This window comes from Thermobia domestica, chromosome 1 (assembly GCF_964235325.1).
Source record: "Thermobia domestica chromosome 1, izTheDome1.hap1.1, whole genome shotgun sequence".
Classification (NCBI taxonomy): domain Eukaryota; kingdom Metazoa; phylum Arthropoda; class Insecta; order Zygentoma; family Lepismatidae; genus Thermobia; species Thermobia domestica.
In genome coordinates this window covers 263808297-263824423 of record NC_137454.1, presented here as the reverse complement: position 1 = coordinate 263824423, position 16127 = coordinate 263808297, and the positions used below count along the sequence as shown (strand labels likewise).

The 16127-nt window shown below is 36.2% G+C and overlaps 1 protein-coding gene across 1 annotated transcript in view; it reads right to left on the bottom strand.

Annotated features, from left to right (window-relative positions):
- Positions 1 to 16127, bottom strand: part of LOC145679576 (uncharacterized) — a 694799-nt gene that overhangs the window by 306336 nt on the left and 372336 nt on the right. The window contains exon 6 of the mRNA XM_081750156.1: positions 12505 to 12726. Coding sequence (XP_081606282.1) covers positions 12505 to 12726 — 222 coding nt within the window. The remainder of the gene's footprint in view (positions 1 to 12504; positions 12727 to 16127) is intronic.

Sequence of the window (16127 nt, the reverse complement as noted above, 5' to 3'; positions counted from 1 at the left end):
AGGCGGGAGTTACTCTTGACCCCCGGAGCTCAAATATTGTCCTTATAATAACAATTCGTCAGGGAAAAATAATATATAATAATAACCGCATGCACATGACTGGCGATAGTTCATGTTGGTCCCTTTACGATTCTCCGTGACAAATCAAACGAGCGCGGACCAAAATGAAGTCCTCGTTCTTACGTTGTGGTAACTTCAATACCCCCGATTCTAGATATCTGCTTCGACTCGACGAATCCCTGCCACTAGTGGCACGCTAGCGGCAATCCTTCGACGCGTCGCTATATCGACGATCGCCATTTACCGGCAAGTGAGCCACTAGGAGTTGGCGACGTTTACGGCATGGGGAAGCTAATAAACAAACAAACAAAAAAAAATAATAATAAATCTAAAGCCTTATAAAAAAGTTTTCTGAAAAGTTACATCTAGCAAAATCATTTTTTGGTATTCCAGAGCTGTGAATTCCACTTTATTCATAATTTACTTCTATCGTAGTTTTGATATGAGAATGATATGTCTGAAACTAACACAGGTCATTAATACCTTTTTTTTTTTTTTTTTTTTTTTTTTTGCTTTACTCAGATTTAGCAGTTTTACTTAACAGTCAGTCAATTTGAATCTGTGATATCAGAGTTTTAGAGATTTCCTTAATTTTTTCATTTCTAAAAAAGTTTGCAACTAACACCATTAACGTATCTCTTTCGATATTTTCATATGTAATGGCTTGGTCACTCCCAGTATATTTCAAACAATAAAATGTTTACGGTGTCTTACTCCATTAATCTGAACTACATTTTATATGCAACAACTCTGTGCATTTTCCCTTAAATCTGCAAACTTTCTACTAGGTCAAAACTCAGTATTTTCTATTTTCTTCCTTTCTTGCTAAAACGAAAGTGTTCTTTAGACAACCTGGAATGATGACTCTATACTACATTATGTTGCATAGGGCATTTTATGTAGCATATCATTTGACAGTTGGACACTTTCTTTTTATATTGAAAGCAACAGGGATTAAGTCCTTCTACACTTATAAGTAAACACATTCTTTTTGATTCGTGGAATTGTGCCAATGCACTAGGTCCAGAGAGTTTTAAATTTAAGATGATAATAATAATAATAATAATAATAATAATAATAATAATAATAATAATAATAATAATAATAATAATAATAATAATAATAATAATAATAATAACTATTATTATTATTTTTATTATTATTATTATTATTATTATTATTATTATTATTATTATTATTATTTTATTGACTTAGGTTTTCCTGAATATTAAGCAATATTTCACAAAAAGCTGGTATTTTTAAACAAATGTGTTCGATATCAAGTTTTCATAAAAGTAGTCACTCTCTCCTATAAATAATTTCAGAGGGGCCGTGGTGGCTCAGTGATAAAGCGTTCACCTTTGGTGCATGGGACCCTTGGTTCGACCCCAGCTCGCACCAAGTGAATTTTGTGGTGGAGAAACACCATGTGCATGGGTTTTCTCGGGGTTCTTCCGTTTTCTCCCACTTTTTTCATTCCACCATTGCATTCATTTCTCATCATCACCGTGTCCTTTAGCCTAGCCGGTATAACCGTGGGTCGTAAAACTTAAAGATTTGATTTCAAATAATTCCAACCCAAACAGTTGCAGGAAGTATGTCATTTCGAATAAAACAAACCACTCTATAAAATTCTGAGTATTATTATTTTTTATATATACAATTCTAGCGGACCTTATTTCTAAATCGAAGGGTAAGAAGACTAAATTCACTCTCCTATTATTATAAATTCATTTCAATTGAAGCAGTTAAAATAGTTGGGAAAAATTAGAAAGCCATACCCTATATTCCAGTGTGCCACAACCGGATAACGTGGCACACTGGCGTGCCCAGCAAAATGAACAGTTTGACGCAAACTTTTACCTATGATATACAAGAATATTTGTCGAGTTTATTTTATTTATTATTATGAGCGATTTTTCCACGGATCAGCTCTCTGTATACAATTAAACAAACAAGTATCACATTGAGGGAATGAGTGTAATTATTTACTTTAATAGTAATAGAAATGTATATATATATATATATATATATATATATATATATAGTATTTTCTACCGGGAATAACTGCATCCGGTCTAGAATGCTGGGATTAACAAGAAAGGAACCCGATGTGCTAAACACACACCACCTACGCACTTCAATACACCAACTAAGGTTCAGACTATTCATGAATTAAAGTCTCTCACCCAATGTATTCTCCTAACATGTCTCCCATCGATTACAACATTTTTTGGTATCTCAATCACTTCCTAGTAGGATAGGTTTACCTAGAGACCACTGATTAACCTGGTATTGGATGTTTCACTTTCTTACCTTTGGAGTTGACAGTCATCGGTTGGACAATCTCACACGCAAATATCTAATATTAACAACGTTTCTTCTATAATTTCGTAATATTGTATTATTTCTTTGTATTATTTATTAGGTTGGTTAGGCTTGTTTCAACACTTTTCTCTTTGCACCTACTTATTACCTATACCTTAACGTTGGATAAAAATACACTAGCTCTCACCGGGAATCAAATCCAGAATCAATGGACTTGAACCATTTGGCAACAACAAGGCACATTTAAATAGAAGTTTCGATTTTGTTAGGAAAATTGTGATTAGGTGTAACATTTAAAAATATATTTAAGAATGGGTACGGATGAAACGCACTGAATTTTCTCGCTCGAATTTCTTAAACTGACTCGTGTTAGGCTGCAGCTATTACTGAAACATTTATTTGGGAAATGCGAATAAAATAACGTGTTTTTGGAAACCTTTGTTCGAAGCAACTTATGTCCAAAAGTAAAGTACCCATTGGTCATATTTCTGTTAGAAATAACTTATGCCATATATTAGAATTATTAAGGAAATAATTGTATGTGAACTATGAGCAAAAGCGTCTGAGTACTTTCTGAGAAATCGTCAAAAAAAGTCATCCCCAAGAATAAAATATCCCGTGTGTATCTTTTCAGGACAAACGAGTTATGCTATTTATGAAATACGAACAAAATTGCCTGAGTCGTTCTCCACAAAATCGTAGGGTAAATCTTACTCCGATAAGTATTATACCACTTCTAGCTTTTTAAGATGATGGAATTATGCCGTATCGTTAGGTTATTTATGTGACATTTATTTATGAAATATGAACAAAATTGGGTCAGGCGGTAATGGGAAAATCGTCGAAGAGTAGGCTAAACTACCCTTCTGAATGTTTACAGGACGAACGAAGTGTGTCATATTGTTAGGTTATTAATGATACATTTATTTATAAAATGTGATTGAGAAAATTGTTCGAAAAAACGCATCCCATACAGTAAATTACACCTTACGTATTTTTTCAGAGCAATGATTCAAACTATATTTGTAAAAAAAAAAAATAAGCAAAATCTTTACAGCTATTTTTGAAACAATTTAATTATTTTAAATTTTCATCCTTCAGTAAACTACCCTTATTTTTATTTGTCGGAGAATATAGTATTCGAAACGATAAAGTGTTATAAAAACTTCATGTCTAGACTTAGGTCCAGATACGTCGAACAGTATGGCCTCTATTTGAATGCATGTAAAAGCGTGACGAACCAACAAACGAACAGATGGACAGACATCAAAATCACTTTTTCGATATGTGGGGGCGTGAAACTTGAATTCATTGAAATCTCGAATTCGATTTTTATCACTATTACTACAATTTCTTCTTTCGTCGCTTGAACGTGAAAAAGAATAGGAATACAACGACACGTAAGGTGATGATTTGTAATTCCCAAAATTTAATGAGTTACATTTAATGTGTTGCCATGGTAGAAAAAAAAGCTTATGCCTGTTTGTTATATCATTTTAATATCAGTTTTTCACGCTACTATATAATGTAGAAATATGGTATGATTATCGTTCATATTCATTCTATATTTGGAAATATTCGTGTTCGGCATACATAGATCTGTATAATTTAGTTACGTTCAGCGAAAGCATTCTTGCACTTGTGGATATGAAAAAAAAAGAGAAAGAGAGAAAGTCAATACTCTAAAAAGCAAAAAACAAGCACACACACACACACACAAACGATCATTTAACATCAGGTCGATGTAACAAGGGGTAAGACTGGACAGACTTTCAAGGTCGCGTATGTTCTTCCTGACACACAAACCCGAAGTGAGTTGTCTGCTGTTCAAGAACGGGAAGTAACATGCAAGACTATAAACTGAAAACAATAACTGTTTCCAATAGTACACGTATTCTAATACTGAATAAATACGTCGATTAAAGGATACTAAAAATAAATTATTTCCTTATTATATTGTTTCGCTTCTTATTAACATCAAAATTATACACTTCCTATAATGTTTTGTAAAAAAAAAAAAAAAATGGGATGGGATGGGATGGGATTCGATGTAGTGTCAAAATTATAAAATAACTACGACTCCGCCACTCTATCCACCTAACCACAGAGGCTACGTTGTGTTGGCTCTTTTTTTAAAGAAATAATCTTCATAACCATGGTGCGTATCGCTTCGAACCTTAAGATAAGAGTTTTTCTGTTTAATTCTATATTTTCGTACGACATCTTAGTTACAGAAGCTAATTTATATTTGGCAGGCAATCTACACACTAGGTTTTAACCAATAAATGCAACATATTAGTCCACTATCCAGTTCCTTGATCCAATTTCTCGATTCCCCTACTGAATTCCCTCCGCAATTGTGATCTGTTACTGAAAAAATCCCTAGAAATCATCGTTGCCAGTATACACAAAACCGAGCATAATTTTGTTTTTTGCTTATATTTTTATTATTTTATAATATTTTTTGAAAATATCTCCTTAGATGAATTGCTTTCTATTATCTCCACATACTAATAACTGAATTTTACCCATAAACGTAAGGAAAATTGAATAAATGCGAAAAATCTTGAGTTACAGTATACGCGCAATTTTTTTTGCGCATGGGAGTACATGTGAACAAGCTATGCAGGCGCTTAATCGTTTTTTGCATATATATCTTACTTAACCCTCAAACTTAGGACATTGTTCTGAATATTCCTTTATTAATCTTTTCAATTTCTATTAAGAAAGCGTATTATACGAATTGCGAATGTAAAGTTTCATAGCTAAAAAGATAATAAGAAATTAGGGACGTTCATTAGTCGATTATTATCACCTGCGATAACGCAAGATGAAACAGTAAGGTTTCCATTACAAATAGAATATTTCACTTGTTTGTTGTTATTCATTTGGAAATAGCAAAAACATGATTTCTGTATAAATCAATGACGAGATAACAGCCTTAATTTCTTAGGCAGGAACAAGCGGAAGGATAAATATATTTTTGTGCAGCAGCATTTTTTTAAGTACCGAAAACATTTTTTTTTTTTTACTTAATCTACATTACAATACATGTCTGCGGCAGACCCGTATCTACAGGGGACTGTCCCTCCAAAATTTATTCAAATTCTCCAAGAAAAGATCAACACAAACTGCTTGATATGTTTAGTTTACATCAGATTCATTAGTTTATAAATGTTGGTCATTTGTCTGTATTAAATTTTCGTCATTTTCTGGCTCAAATAATGCAAAGGTTGAAGTAACGGCGCAAGTGAAGTGGAAGTCACAACAGGACCAAAGCCTGAATAAGAAAGGCTTTTATTTGAACCTAATCTCTACACTATTCACAGATATGTCGTGGCTAAAATTTCGTCTCAAATATTTTCGGAGTTCGTCCAAACACCCTGTACATCCACGACAAGTCACAACCTATTTACTCTTTCAATCATCATTCAAAGAGGGTTTTACAAGAATGGTAGGAATAATTATTTTCTTTTACTCTATCTCGTAATAATTCTGTGAAAGAATATTTCTTACTTTTAAAAATGACAGAATAGTAAACTGGATTCTACAAATCTTTCACTTCTCTGTTTTGATTATAAGAGACGTCTGCTCTTTCTCTTTCCAATCGTCTACTCCAGACCTCTTCTGTGTCGCTCCCCCTCTCTCTCGTTCTCTTTATCTTGCCAGACCAGCAGTATGCCTCAAGATCCTAGCAGGCATGTTCAGGCAAGATAAGATTAAATATTCTGTTTTCTTTTCACAGGAAGAACTATATTCAAATGTATTACTCAATATTGTTTGTATAACTGTTAATATGACTTTTCACCTTAATATTTTGAACACAAACAAACTATTTGCTGAGCAATACAATATATTCACATAAAAAAAACTACATACGTGTTACAGTTTCGTGAACTAACATCTTGGCTTCATCAGACACCATCTAGATAGTGTCTGATGAAGCCAAGATGTTAGTTGGCGAAACTGTAACACGTATGTAGTTTTTTATGTGAATATATTGTTTTGCTCAGCAAATAGTTTGTTTGTGTTTAAGTATATACAAAGCAAAGCTTCTACTTATGGAAATTAATATTTTGATATGAAGTGCTACACAAAACTGTAAATTTTATTTCATAAAATTGTGTCCAAAATTTTAAAATATAAATAAGGTTACTTCTACCCCAATTGAGACTTGCAAGCTGCTGTTTAGTGTTATTCAAAATTATTATATTCTAGAATATAGGATGTAAAGTATAATGTTGATATTAATAGATATTTACGACTTCTGAGTCAGTCTCTGTATAAATGTATAGCATGTATCATCATAAATTTAAACTTACTGTATTTTGAACTCTTGTGTGTAGGTAAGATCTTCTTTAATTAAGCTTCTCTTCCTTCTTTTTACTGACCATTACCTGTGTAAGGGCGTGGCATCTGACTACTTAAAGTTGATAGGCATGCGTATCAAACTGCCTACGTATGATATTATCAGGATCCAATGAAACTTCTCCAAGTATCCCTACTTTTCCGCACAAATTTAAATTAGTTCATGTTAATCATTTTCAAATTGTTTAAAACCCCAAGTTTCTGATCTCTCTGAGGAAGGGATCTCTATTATTCATCAAGATGTAGTAAGTTCACGTCATCGCGTCCGCGATTGGAACTTAACCAAAGTCCAAATACATCTGCAAGTATGAGGCTGAATTTCACCCTAATTTCCACAACCTCCTCGAGAGTGCTGTTGAACTTAGTTTTAATTCACCGCTGCAGAGCGAAACTTGTATTCATTGTTTCATTTTCGTTGTTCCGTAGACACTTGCGTATGCCGAAGGCTGTGACTCGAGTGTTAAGTAGTGTTATTATCGCTGTTCCCAATGGTGTCACGAGAAACTCGTCAAATGATATAACTTCTATGTTTCCTTCAAGAACTGTTCGAGTTACGCTCTGTGTTAAGACCAAATTCATCATCTAGAGAACAATGCAAGTTTACCGTATTGGGAAATTCTCGTTAGACAGGAAGGGCTATTTTACACAACTGTCTATCATCAGTCATCCCGCTATACTTCGTGGGCAGTCTGTTTTCTGTTGCAGAGCCTGCCAGCCGCCTAACATCCTCTTATGAGGATTATTTCTTTTTAATTCTCCATTGTCCCAAAACATAACGCTACAATGCATAATGGGGCAGATATGGGTTATAGTGGTAAATAACACTGGTCGGCATGAAAATCCTCCCACGAGGCTGAAAGGGTGTGCCGGATAGATTTCGAGACGCTGATTGCGAATATCTCATCGAGGAAGTTCCACCACGTAATTTTTTTTTTTTTTTTTTTTGGCGGGTTGCTGTTTCCATAATTGACAGAAAAATCGTATTTTTCGTATTTAATATGTGTTTTCCGTGTTTGGAGTGCAAAATTCTGAATTTTTACGAGCGTGAAAGGATGTACCGGATAGATTTTGAGAAGCTGATTACGAATATCTCATCGAGAAAGTTCCAGCACGTAAGTTTTTTTTTTTTTTTTTTTTTTTTTTTGGCGGAGTGGTGTTTCCATAATTGACAGAAGAATCGTATTTTTCGTATTTAATATGTGTTTTCCGTCATAGATATTTTTATAAAAAGGCCTTGTGTCCATCTTAATAGTTGTCTGAAGAAGGAAGTGATATACTTCCGAAACTGTAACATTTCTCGCTAATTTATAATAAAGAATATAGACAGCCTTGTAAGAAAGTTATGTTTAATTTGTGTTTTCCGTGTTTGGAGCGCATAATTCTGAATTTTTATCTTAATCCAAGAACTGTTGCTAGGCTATATCCCAGGAGCATTCTTTTCTCTAGCTCACGACCCCCCGGAAACGTACCCCCTCCCCTTGGGTTGCAAAGATTTATTATCGTTCCACACTGCATACACTAAAACCTAGGCGTTATTGACGAAGAAAGGTTTCGTAATCAACTTACGATCATTCGTCGGCTTCCTTTTGTCTAGACGACAGACAGATTGTTGAAAAAAAGGCACCAAGACATACACCACGTTGTTGCGTGAAACTAATATTTCAGTGTCGAGTTGATCTTCGTGTTAGAAGGTGATGTTACGCTGTGCCTGTGTATACCGTAGGTGAAAAATATTTCTGCGTGAAATATTGACATTTGTGTTAAACGAACATGCCGAGAACTTGCAACAATTCGACAGATTCATTCAGCTACATATGTGGGGAAGTGATTTTCAAGGGACAAAGTAGGCCATTGTCACCGTTCCTGAAGACAGCCTACCATCTGTACTTCGGGTGTAAAATCGGCGACCAGGATCGCGTTTGAGCTCCGAAACAAAGTTGTAACTCGTGTGCGCGTACTCTCACAGGATGGTTGAAAGGTACACATAAATCGATGCCGTTCGCCGTACGTATGGTTTGGCGCGAGCCCCGTGATCATGTTTCAAACTGTTACTTCTGCCTGACTAATATAAAAGGTTTCTCAAAAAACATGAAGCATAAAATACAGTATCCTAACTTGAATTCCGCGAGGAGACCTGTGAAACATGATGTTTGTATACCTGTACCCGTACCACCAGACTCATACACCCTGTGCAGTGTTTCATCCGATGAAAAACCTGCTGCTTGTGAGGATGTTGCACAATCTTCGAGTACACAGTCAGTTCCCAATTACACTCCAGTACCTGACACTAATGAACCACATGTGATAAGTCAGGAAGAGCTGAATGATCTGATCAGAGACTTAAACCTTCCCAAGTCTAAGGTCCTGTTGCTTGCATCATGACTTCAACAATGGAATCTACTAAACCAAGATGTGAATATATCGATGTGTAGGAAAAGAGAGGTGAGCATAGTTCCTAATTTTACAAAGGATGGTGATTTGGTGTATTGGAGTGAGATTCCATCGCTTAAGGGATAACTGAAGTTGAACTACAACAATGAAGATTGGAGGCTATTCGTAGATTCCTCCAGGATAAGTCTCAAGGCAGTGTTACTACACAATGGCAATGAAAAGCCAGTCATCCCTATTGCTCATACTGTACATATGAAAGAAACATACGAGAACATGCAAAACCTATTGCAGAAAATAAAGTACGAACAGTTCCAGTGGTCTGTATGCGCTGATCTTACTGTTATTGCCATCCTCACCGGTTTACAAGGAGGTTACACAAAGCACTGCTGCTTCTTGTGTCATTGGGATAGTCGAGCCAAAGATCAGTACACCATCACAAAATGGCCGCCAAGGAAGCAACTGGTCCCAGGGGAGATAAACGTGGCTAATGAACGTCTTGTGGATCAGGAGAAAATATTCTTACCACTCCTTCATATCAAATTAGGGCTCATGAAGGTCTCCGTCAAGGCCCTGAACCGGGACGGTGAAGCATTTAATCATCTCAGAAAACTATTCCCAAGGCTCAGCGAGGCCAAGGTAAAAGAAGGTGTTTTTGCGGGACCTCAAATCAGAGACGTTTTTAAGGATACTACATTTTCTTCTAAGCTTAATGAGGTGGAAAGTGAGGCTTGGGAGGCCTTTCGAGAAGTGTGCATTAACTTTCTAGGGAATCATAAGTCACCTGATTACGAAGACATTGTGGGCAGCTTAATTACTTCATTTCGTAACAAGGTACGTAATATGTCCCTAAAGTTACACTTCCTGCATTGCCACCTGGACTTTTTCCCTGAAATGTACAGCTTGAGGGAGGTCTCTGACGAAAACGGGGAAAGGTTTCACCAGCAAATAGCTACCATGGAGAGGCACTACAGTGGTAAATGAAGTGTGAATATGCTGGCAGACTTCTGTTGGAGTGTGACACACGAGACACCCTGTAGTAATTACAAGAGGAGTAGGAAAACCAACTGACACGTAAGTGTTAAACTTTAACTTTTTATGCAATTTTATCTGCATAATTTATATTGATATTTAAATTATAACGTGCAAATTATTATGGGTGGAGAATAACATCTTTGGGCGGATATTGAAAGACCCCCTCCTCCCTGAAAACTGGTATGTCCTGGAGAAAAACGGGTTACGGATTCGAACTCAGGAGCCTATAGGAATCACCTATTTTCGTTCGTGGGAGCGAAAAAAAGTTTCATTTTGCCGACCAGTGTAAATGGTTCTTTCCTACAGTGTGTAGTTGCTAATGCATGTTGAACCAGATTAGGAACGTTGGAAGCTGGTTGTAATTCCATAGTTTCCGCCTAGATGGCACTATTAAGTGTACCAGTACTTCCGTTACTCATTTTTCTTTTCTCTTATGAAACTATTTTTTTTTACAGAAAATAAAAAAAATCATGCAGTCTAGGGTTAATATCATAGCTATCGTTTGATCAAACTTTAAGATATGATCCTGATGCACCGCCCATGTATCAAACATTGTATGGTTCTATATTCTTCTACTACTCAAACCTCCCTACCTAAAGTCAAACCTATCCTTAAACCTAAAGTTAATATTAATCATTCTTGTACGATGGTCTGTTAACACAAGTCTTTTCAATAAATCCTTTCGCAACCAAATCGTTCTGGTGTCGCCTACATCGTTGAACATTTAACAGACCGCCTATCAAAATCTCAAACCTTCTTTTGCTATCCCATCTGGTAAAACCTCCGTCTTTGCAAATCTGCACTTTGAGTATATCGAGGAACATATGTCTTGTTTAAGGTACCAAGCCGCTGTTCAATCCCTGAGAGCCGCATTTGCAAAGTTGCTTGTCTGTTTTTAGAGTCGTCATATTTGGAGAAGAATTTTCGTTTGAACTTCTCGCTCTCCAGTTTGCTGACGCTACTTTACCATCTTTACCACTAATCCATCAATGTCATCGGAGATCTGCAGGTAAGACGCGCCACAGAATAATAATAATACTAAACTATAACAATAATAATAACCACAAAATAATAACAATACTACTACTACTAACAATAATACTAAATATCTTTCTAAATGTATCCAAAGTATTATTTTACATCACAATTTTAGCTCCCGGATGCAATCACACGTAAGCTTCCAGATTCTAATCCACTTTCTCCTATTGTGTTGAAAATGGAAAGCTGATTGAAAGGGTCAAGAGTATCCTAAATATTAAGAAAATTGTGGTCAGCCATAAAGGATTCTCTCTTGCCTTGGGTAGACAGCAGGTACTATGCTCATGGCTTTAAAGTCACTAACTTATAAGATATTTTCTCCAGAATATAGTAATTCTTTGATTCGGTGTTATAGACAAAGTTCCCAACATAAGAGAAATGAAATGAAATCTTTAAGTTTTACGTCCCACGGTTAAGCCGGTTAGGCTAAAGAAGACGGTGAAGATGAGAAATGAATGAAATGGTGGAATGAAGAAAGTGGGAGGAAACGGGTGAACCCCGAGAAAACCCACGAGCACGATGTTTGTCCACCACAAAGTCCACACAGCGCGAGCTGGGATCGAACCAGGGACCCCAATCACCGGAGGTGAACGCTCTACCACTGAGCCACCGCGCCCCCACCCAACATAAGAGAGTACTTAATAATATGTGCAATTGTGCAAATAGTTCTAAAAAGCTTGATTGGGTTTCCTGTCTGTCCCACAAAATAAAAAAAAAAACCGTTTTCATTTCTTTCATACTTACTTTCGTAGGTTGAATTATTTGAACCTAACATATTAGAGATACATCTGTACTATGTTTAATGAGTCAATAAACTTGCATGATTATGCATTTTGATCGGATTTCATATCACGACTTTCGTTTGCAGTACAAAACGAATTTATACACAGATTTTACTTTCATGTATACCTATACTACCTATCAGAATTAGTGCAAAAAGAAACAATGTAAATACTGTGTAATAACATTGCATGAATCTTCTACTTTTAAATTACATGAAGTGACATTTCCGGTTTTGCGTCCCCCACTTACGCCCTGAAGTTAATGGAGACGGAAACTCACATAACCTGAGATCAAACTAGGGACCTGTCGAACTGGAAGTGAGCGCTCTGCCACTGAGCCACCATGCCTTCAACTTTCACATTTAAGATTGAATGAGTGGATGGAATAAGTGAGTAGGTGGATAGATTAAATAAGTGGATGGAATAAGTGAGTAGGTGGATAGATTGAATGAGTGGATACGGTAGAAACTTTTGACACCTACAATTAAATTATATTAATACTTACAGTGAAAAAATCGTGAACTCGAATCCTGTTTGAGAGAACGTATTTCTGAATTCTTTTAATAACCAACTCCACGTCTTCTGGTGTTGGTGGTAGTTCCATAAATGGATGAAAAACTTGTTTGTACTTAACAGCAGTAGTTGGGCAGGGATGTCCCAACTCAGGTCGCGGTAAGTTTGGAAGTTCGACGTGAATAGCTCGCCCAGGAAACTGAGGACACAAATCCTTGAAAGAGAATATAAATAAGACTATATGGAAATTATAAAACAAGCAATGAACTACAGTTCTATACTACATAATAATTTTATTTAAAAATTATATTTATTCTTTAGTTCGGTCACAGGAATACTAATTCAGCTTTTGTTGGAGAAAGCAAGACAAACATAGAAACACTCCACTACAGTGAATGTTGAAAATGATGTATCTTAGCTTAGAGGTACAAGTCAATTCTCCTACACATTTTTGCGAATATACTAATAAAATATCAATGATCGATAAATTATATGTACCTTATAGTGATAGCATCACTCAGTACTTTAATAGTTTTAGATAGATCCTGATACTATCCAACGAATACTATTGAACAACTTTTCAATGAATAGTGTTTTACATTTTCTCAGTACGTGTCAGCCGCATGAAACATTGGGGGCGCGGTGGCTCAGTGGTAGAGCGTTCACCTCCGGTGCTTGGGGTCCCTGGTTCGATCCCAGCTCGCGCCGTGTGGACTTTGTGGTGGACAAACACCGTGCTCGTGGGTTTTCTAGGGGTTCTCCCGTTTCCTCCCACTTTCTTCATTCCACCATTTCATTCATCTCTCATCATCACCGTCTCCTTTAGCCTAACCGGCATATCCGTGGGACGTAAAACAAAGATTTCATTTCATTTCATTTCCGCATGAAACACATGTTCAACCAAAAACACACTTGTTACTCCATTTTTCACATTGTTCCTGTCATTCAGAAATTTCCATTACATACATATACACAAGGAGAAAAGTTAAAATTTCAATCCTTTTCTCATAATAAGAACCACCTACATGCACTTCGGAATGAATTTTTGAACTCTCTCTATATAAACGGACAACTCTACAAAAGTGTCATAAGCTATTCGACCGATAGCGTAGAAATCCAATATGAGTTACGGCACTGCTCAGAAGATTGTGAAACACCTGGAGTATTATGAACTATCCACTTAACGGATTCCAAGCATGTTGAAGAAGGGATAAAAATTGGAGCGTATGACGTGTTGTCTTGAAAATTTGTTGCTCTGCCAGTTAGAAAGGGAGGAGGACTTCTTGTTACGTACTGTTACTGCAAATGAATCCTTGTGTCACCATTGTGAACCAATTCCTCAGAATCTTCCAGTATGTACTGATAACACGCCTCATTCCCATTCCTCAAGAAATTCAAGTCATATGCTTCTTCAGGGAAAGTCATGGTTACCGTCTACTTTCATTGCCCCGGATCAATCATGCGTAACTTCAAGGAACCTGGAAAAATAATTAATACCGAACGCAACTGCGCGATCTGACCCACCTTTGCAAGTACATTAGAAACAAATGACCTGATATATAGACTTCTGGATAATGCACGTTCTCATATAGCACGTGACTTTTAGAACTTGTTCCAAAGATTCAATTGGAAAATATTGTGTCACCCTTTTTAACGCCCCAATCTTTCAGCTCATAGCTTTCATATCTTTGGTCCTCTAAGGAAAGCTTTGAAAAGTCAGCACACATATAATAAGATGAAGGCAGTCGTCCGACAATAGTTTCATTGCTACTTTTCCAAATTTTACATGGAGTTCATTCGTAGATGGACACAGAATGGGACAAATGTTTGAACATGTATGGTGACTCAGTCTGAAACAAAAATGATACGACACACTATGCCTTTACATTGTGAAAGGGCAGTTAAATACATTTAGTACTTTCACAAATATTATCCGCAAACTGGTTTCAGTAGATCATATCATGTACTTAACAGATACTTCCAGCAGGGTTTTGACACATTGGTATTTGAATAAAGCCCGTATCAGTGACGAAGCTAGAGGGGGCAAAGGGAAGGGCGCCTCCCAACGACATTATCCGTCCCTGACTGACCCCCGACCAAGTTCGTGACCAGGATTATTTCATTGGGGCACACCTTGTTGGGAACTACTAAAAATTATTTTCATGGTATAGTTATTGTAATTAAATCTCTCTCTCTCTCTCTCTCTATTTATATATATATATATATATATATATATATATATATATATATATATATATATATATATATATATATATATATATATATATGCGTTTCTTTTAGATTTTCTTGATTTGCATAGCGATTTATAAGTTTTGTATCGCACTTCTAGAAGAGAAGGAAATTACACTGTTCAACACCAAATTTCTTTCCTAAAAACTAATAGGCGATTCTGAAATATTTGTCCCACTGAATTCGAAAATAATTACAGTTTTTGCGTATCAGGTCTCAATTTTTGGAAAATTCGGAAAATGTAATTACAAGTTTCTACATTCTGGGACTAATTTGGATTTGTTATTAATGTATCCTTTTTATAACAATGATATATATACTACATACAGCATGCGTTATTCATACATTGCAATATATAAAATACAAACGATTATCATTAATGGAAAATACATTACTTCCAGCCCCCGTTGTAGACGAAAGTTGAAACAACGTTGCGGGTAAAAGTGGAAACTTTACCGTCGGAACCAGTCGGAACTAACTTTCCCCACGTACACCTGGCAACATCGGACGGCGGTGAAACAACTGAGCATCAATATTATATGTTTACTTCCTTGCTTGTTGGTGTGGTGATCTGCATTTTCTCTTGACGTATTCTGCTAATAGAAAATAACATTGAAACGTGGTTCTTGTGACTCATAACTTGTGGATCTTTTGTTGTGTACTGGGTAACATTTGAAACCGTTGTTGTGTTTTGTAGTGATACAATTTTGAAAATGCTTAGGAAGTGTAAAAATAATCCTGACAACTTCTGTTATGTGTGTAGACGGATAACTCCAAAACCGAAGCTCACTAACATGTGTAAGATAACGCCTGTTGTGAATAAAGCGTATGAATTGTATTTTTGATCGAAAGTCGATGTAGATAATCCCTGGGCACCGACATTCTGTTGTAAAACCGGTGCAGTAACTCTAAGGGGCTGGTTACGTGATTCTCACAAGTGTATGTCATATGCTACACTAATGTTATGGTTTGAATCACGTGATCGTGTACACGACTGTTAATTTTGTTTGTCAAATGTAAAGGGAATAATCGCCAAGGATAAACGATCAGTACAATACCCAGATCTACAATCAGCTAGAAAACCCATCCCACATGGTAAAGGTTTTTCTGTGCCAGTGCTGCCAGACGTATGGACAGTAGACAGCAATGATGTTGATGAAAGTGAAGATGTTATGAATACTGAGGGTGAAGGCCCTACATACAGTGCACGTACCAGAGAACCACATTTGATAATGCAAGAGGAACCGAACAACATTATTAGAAACTTGAACCTACCCAAACAACAAGCTGAACTCTTAGCTTCAAGACTTCAAGGTTGGAACCTTCTTCAGAAGGAACGAAAGTAACATTTTACCGTGATAAACA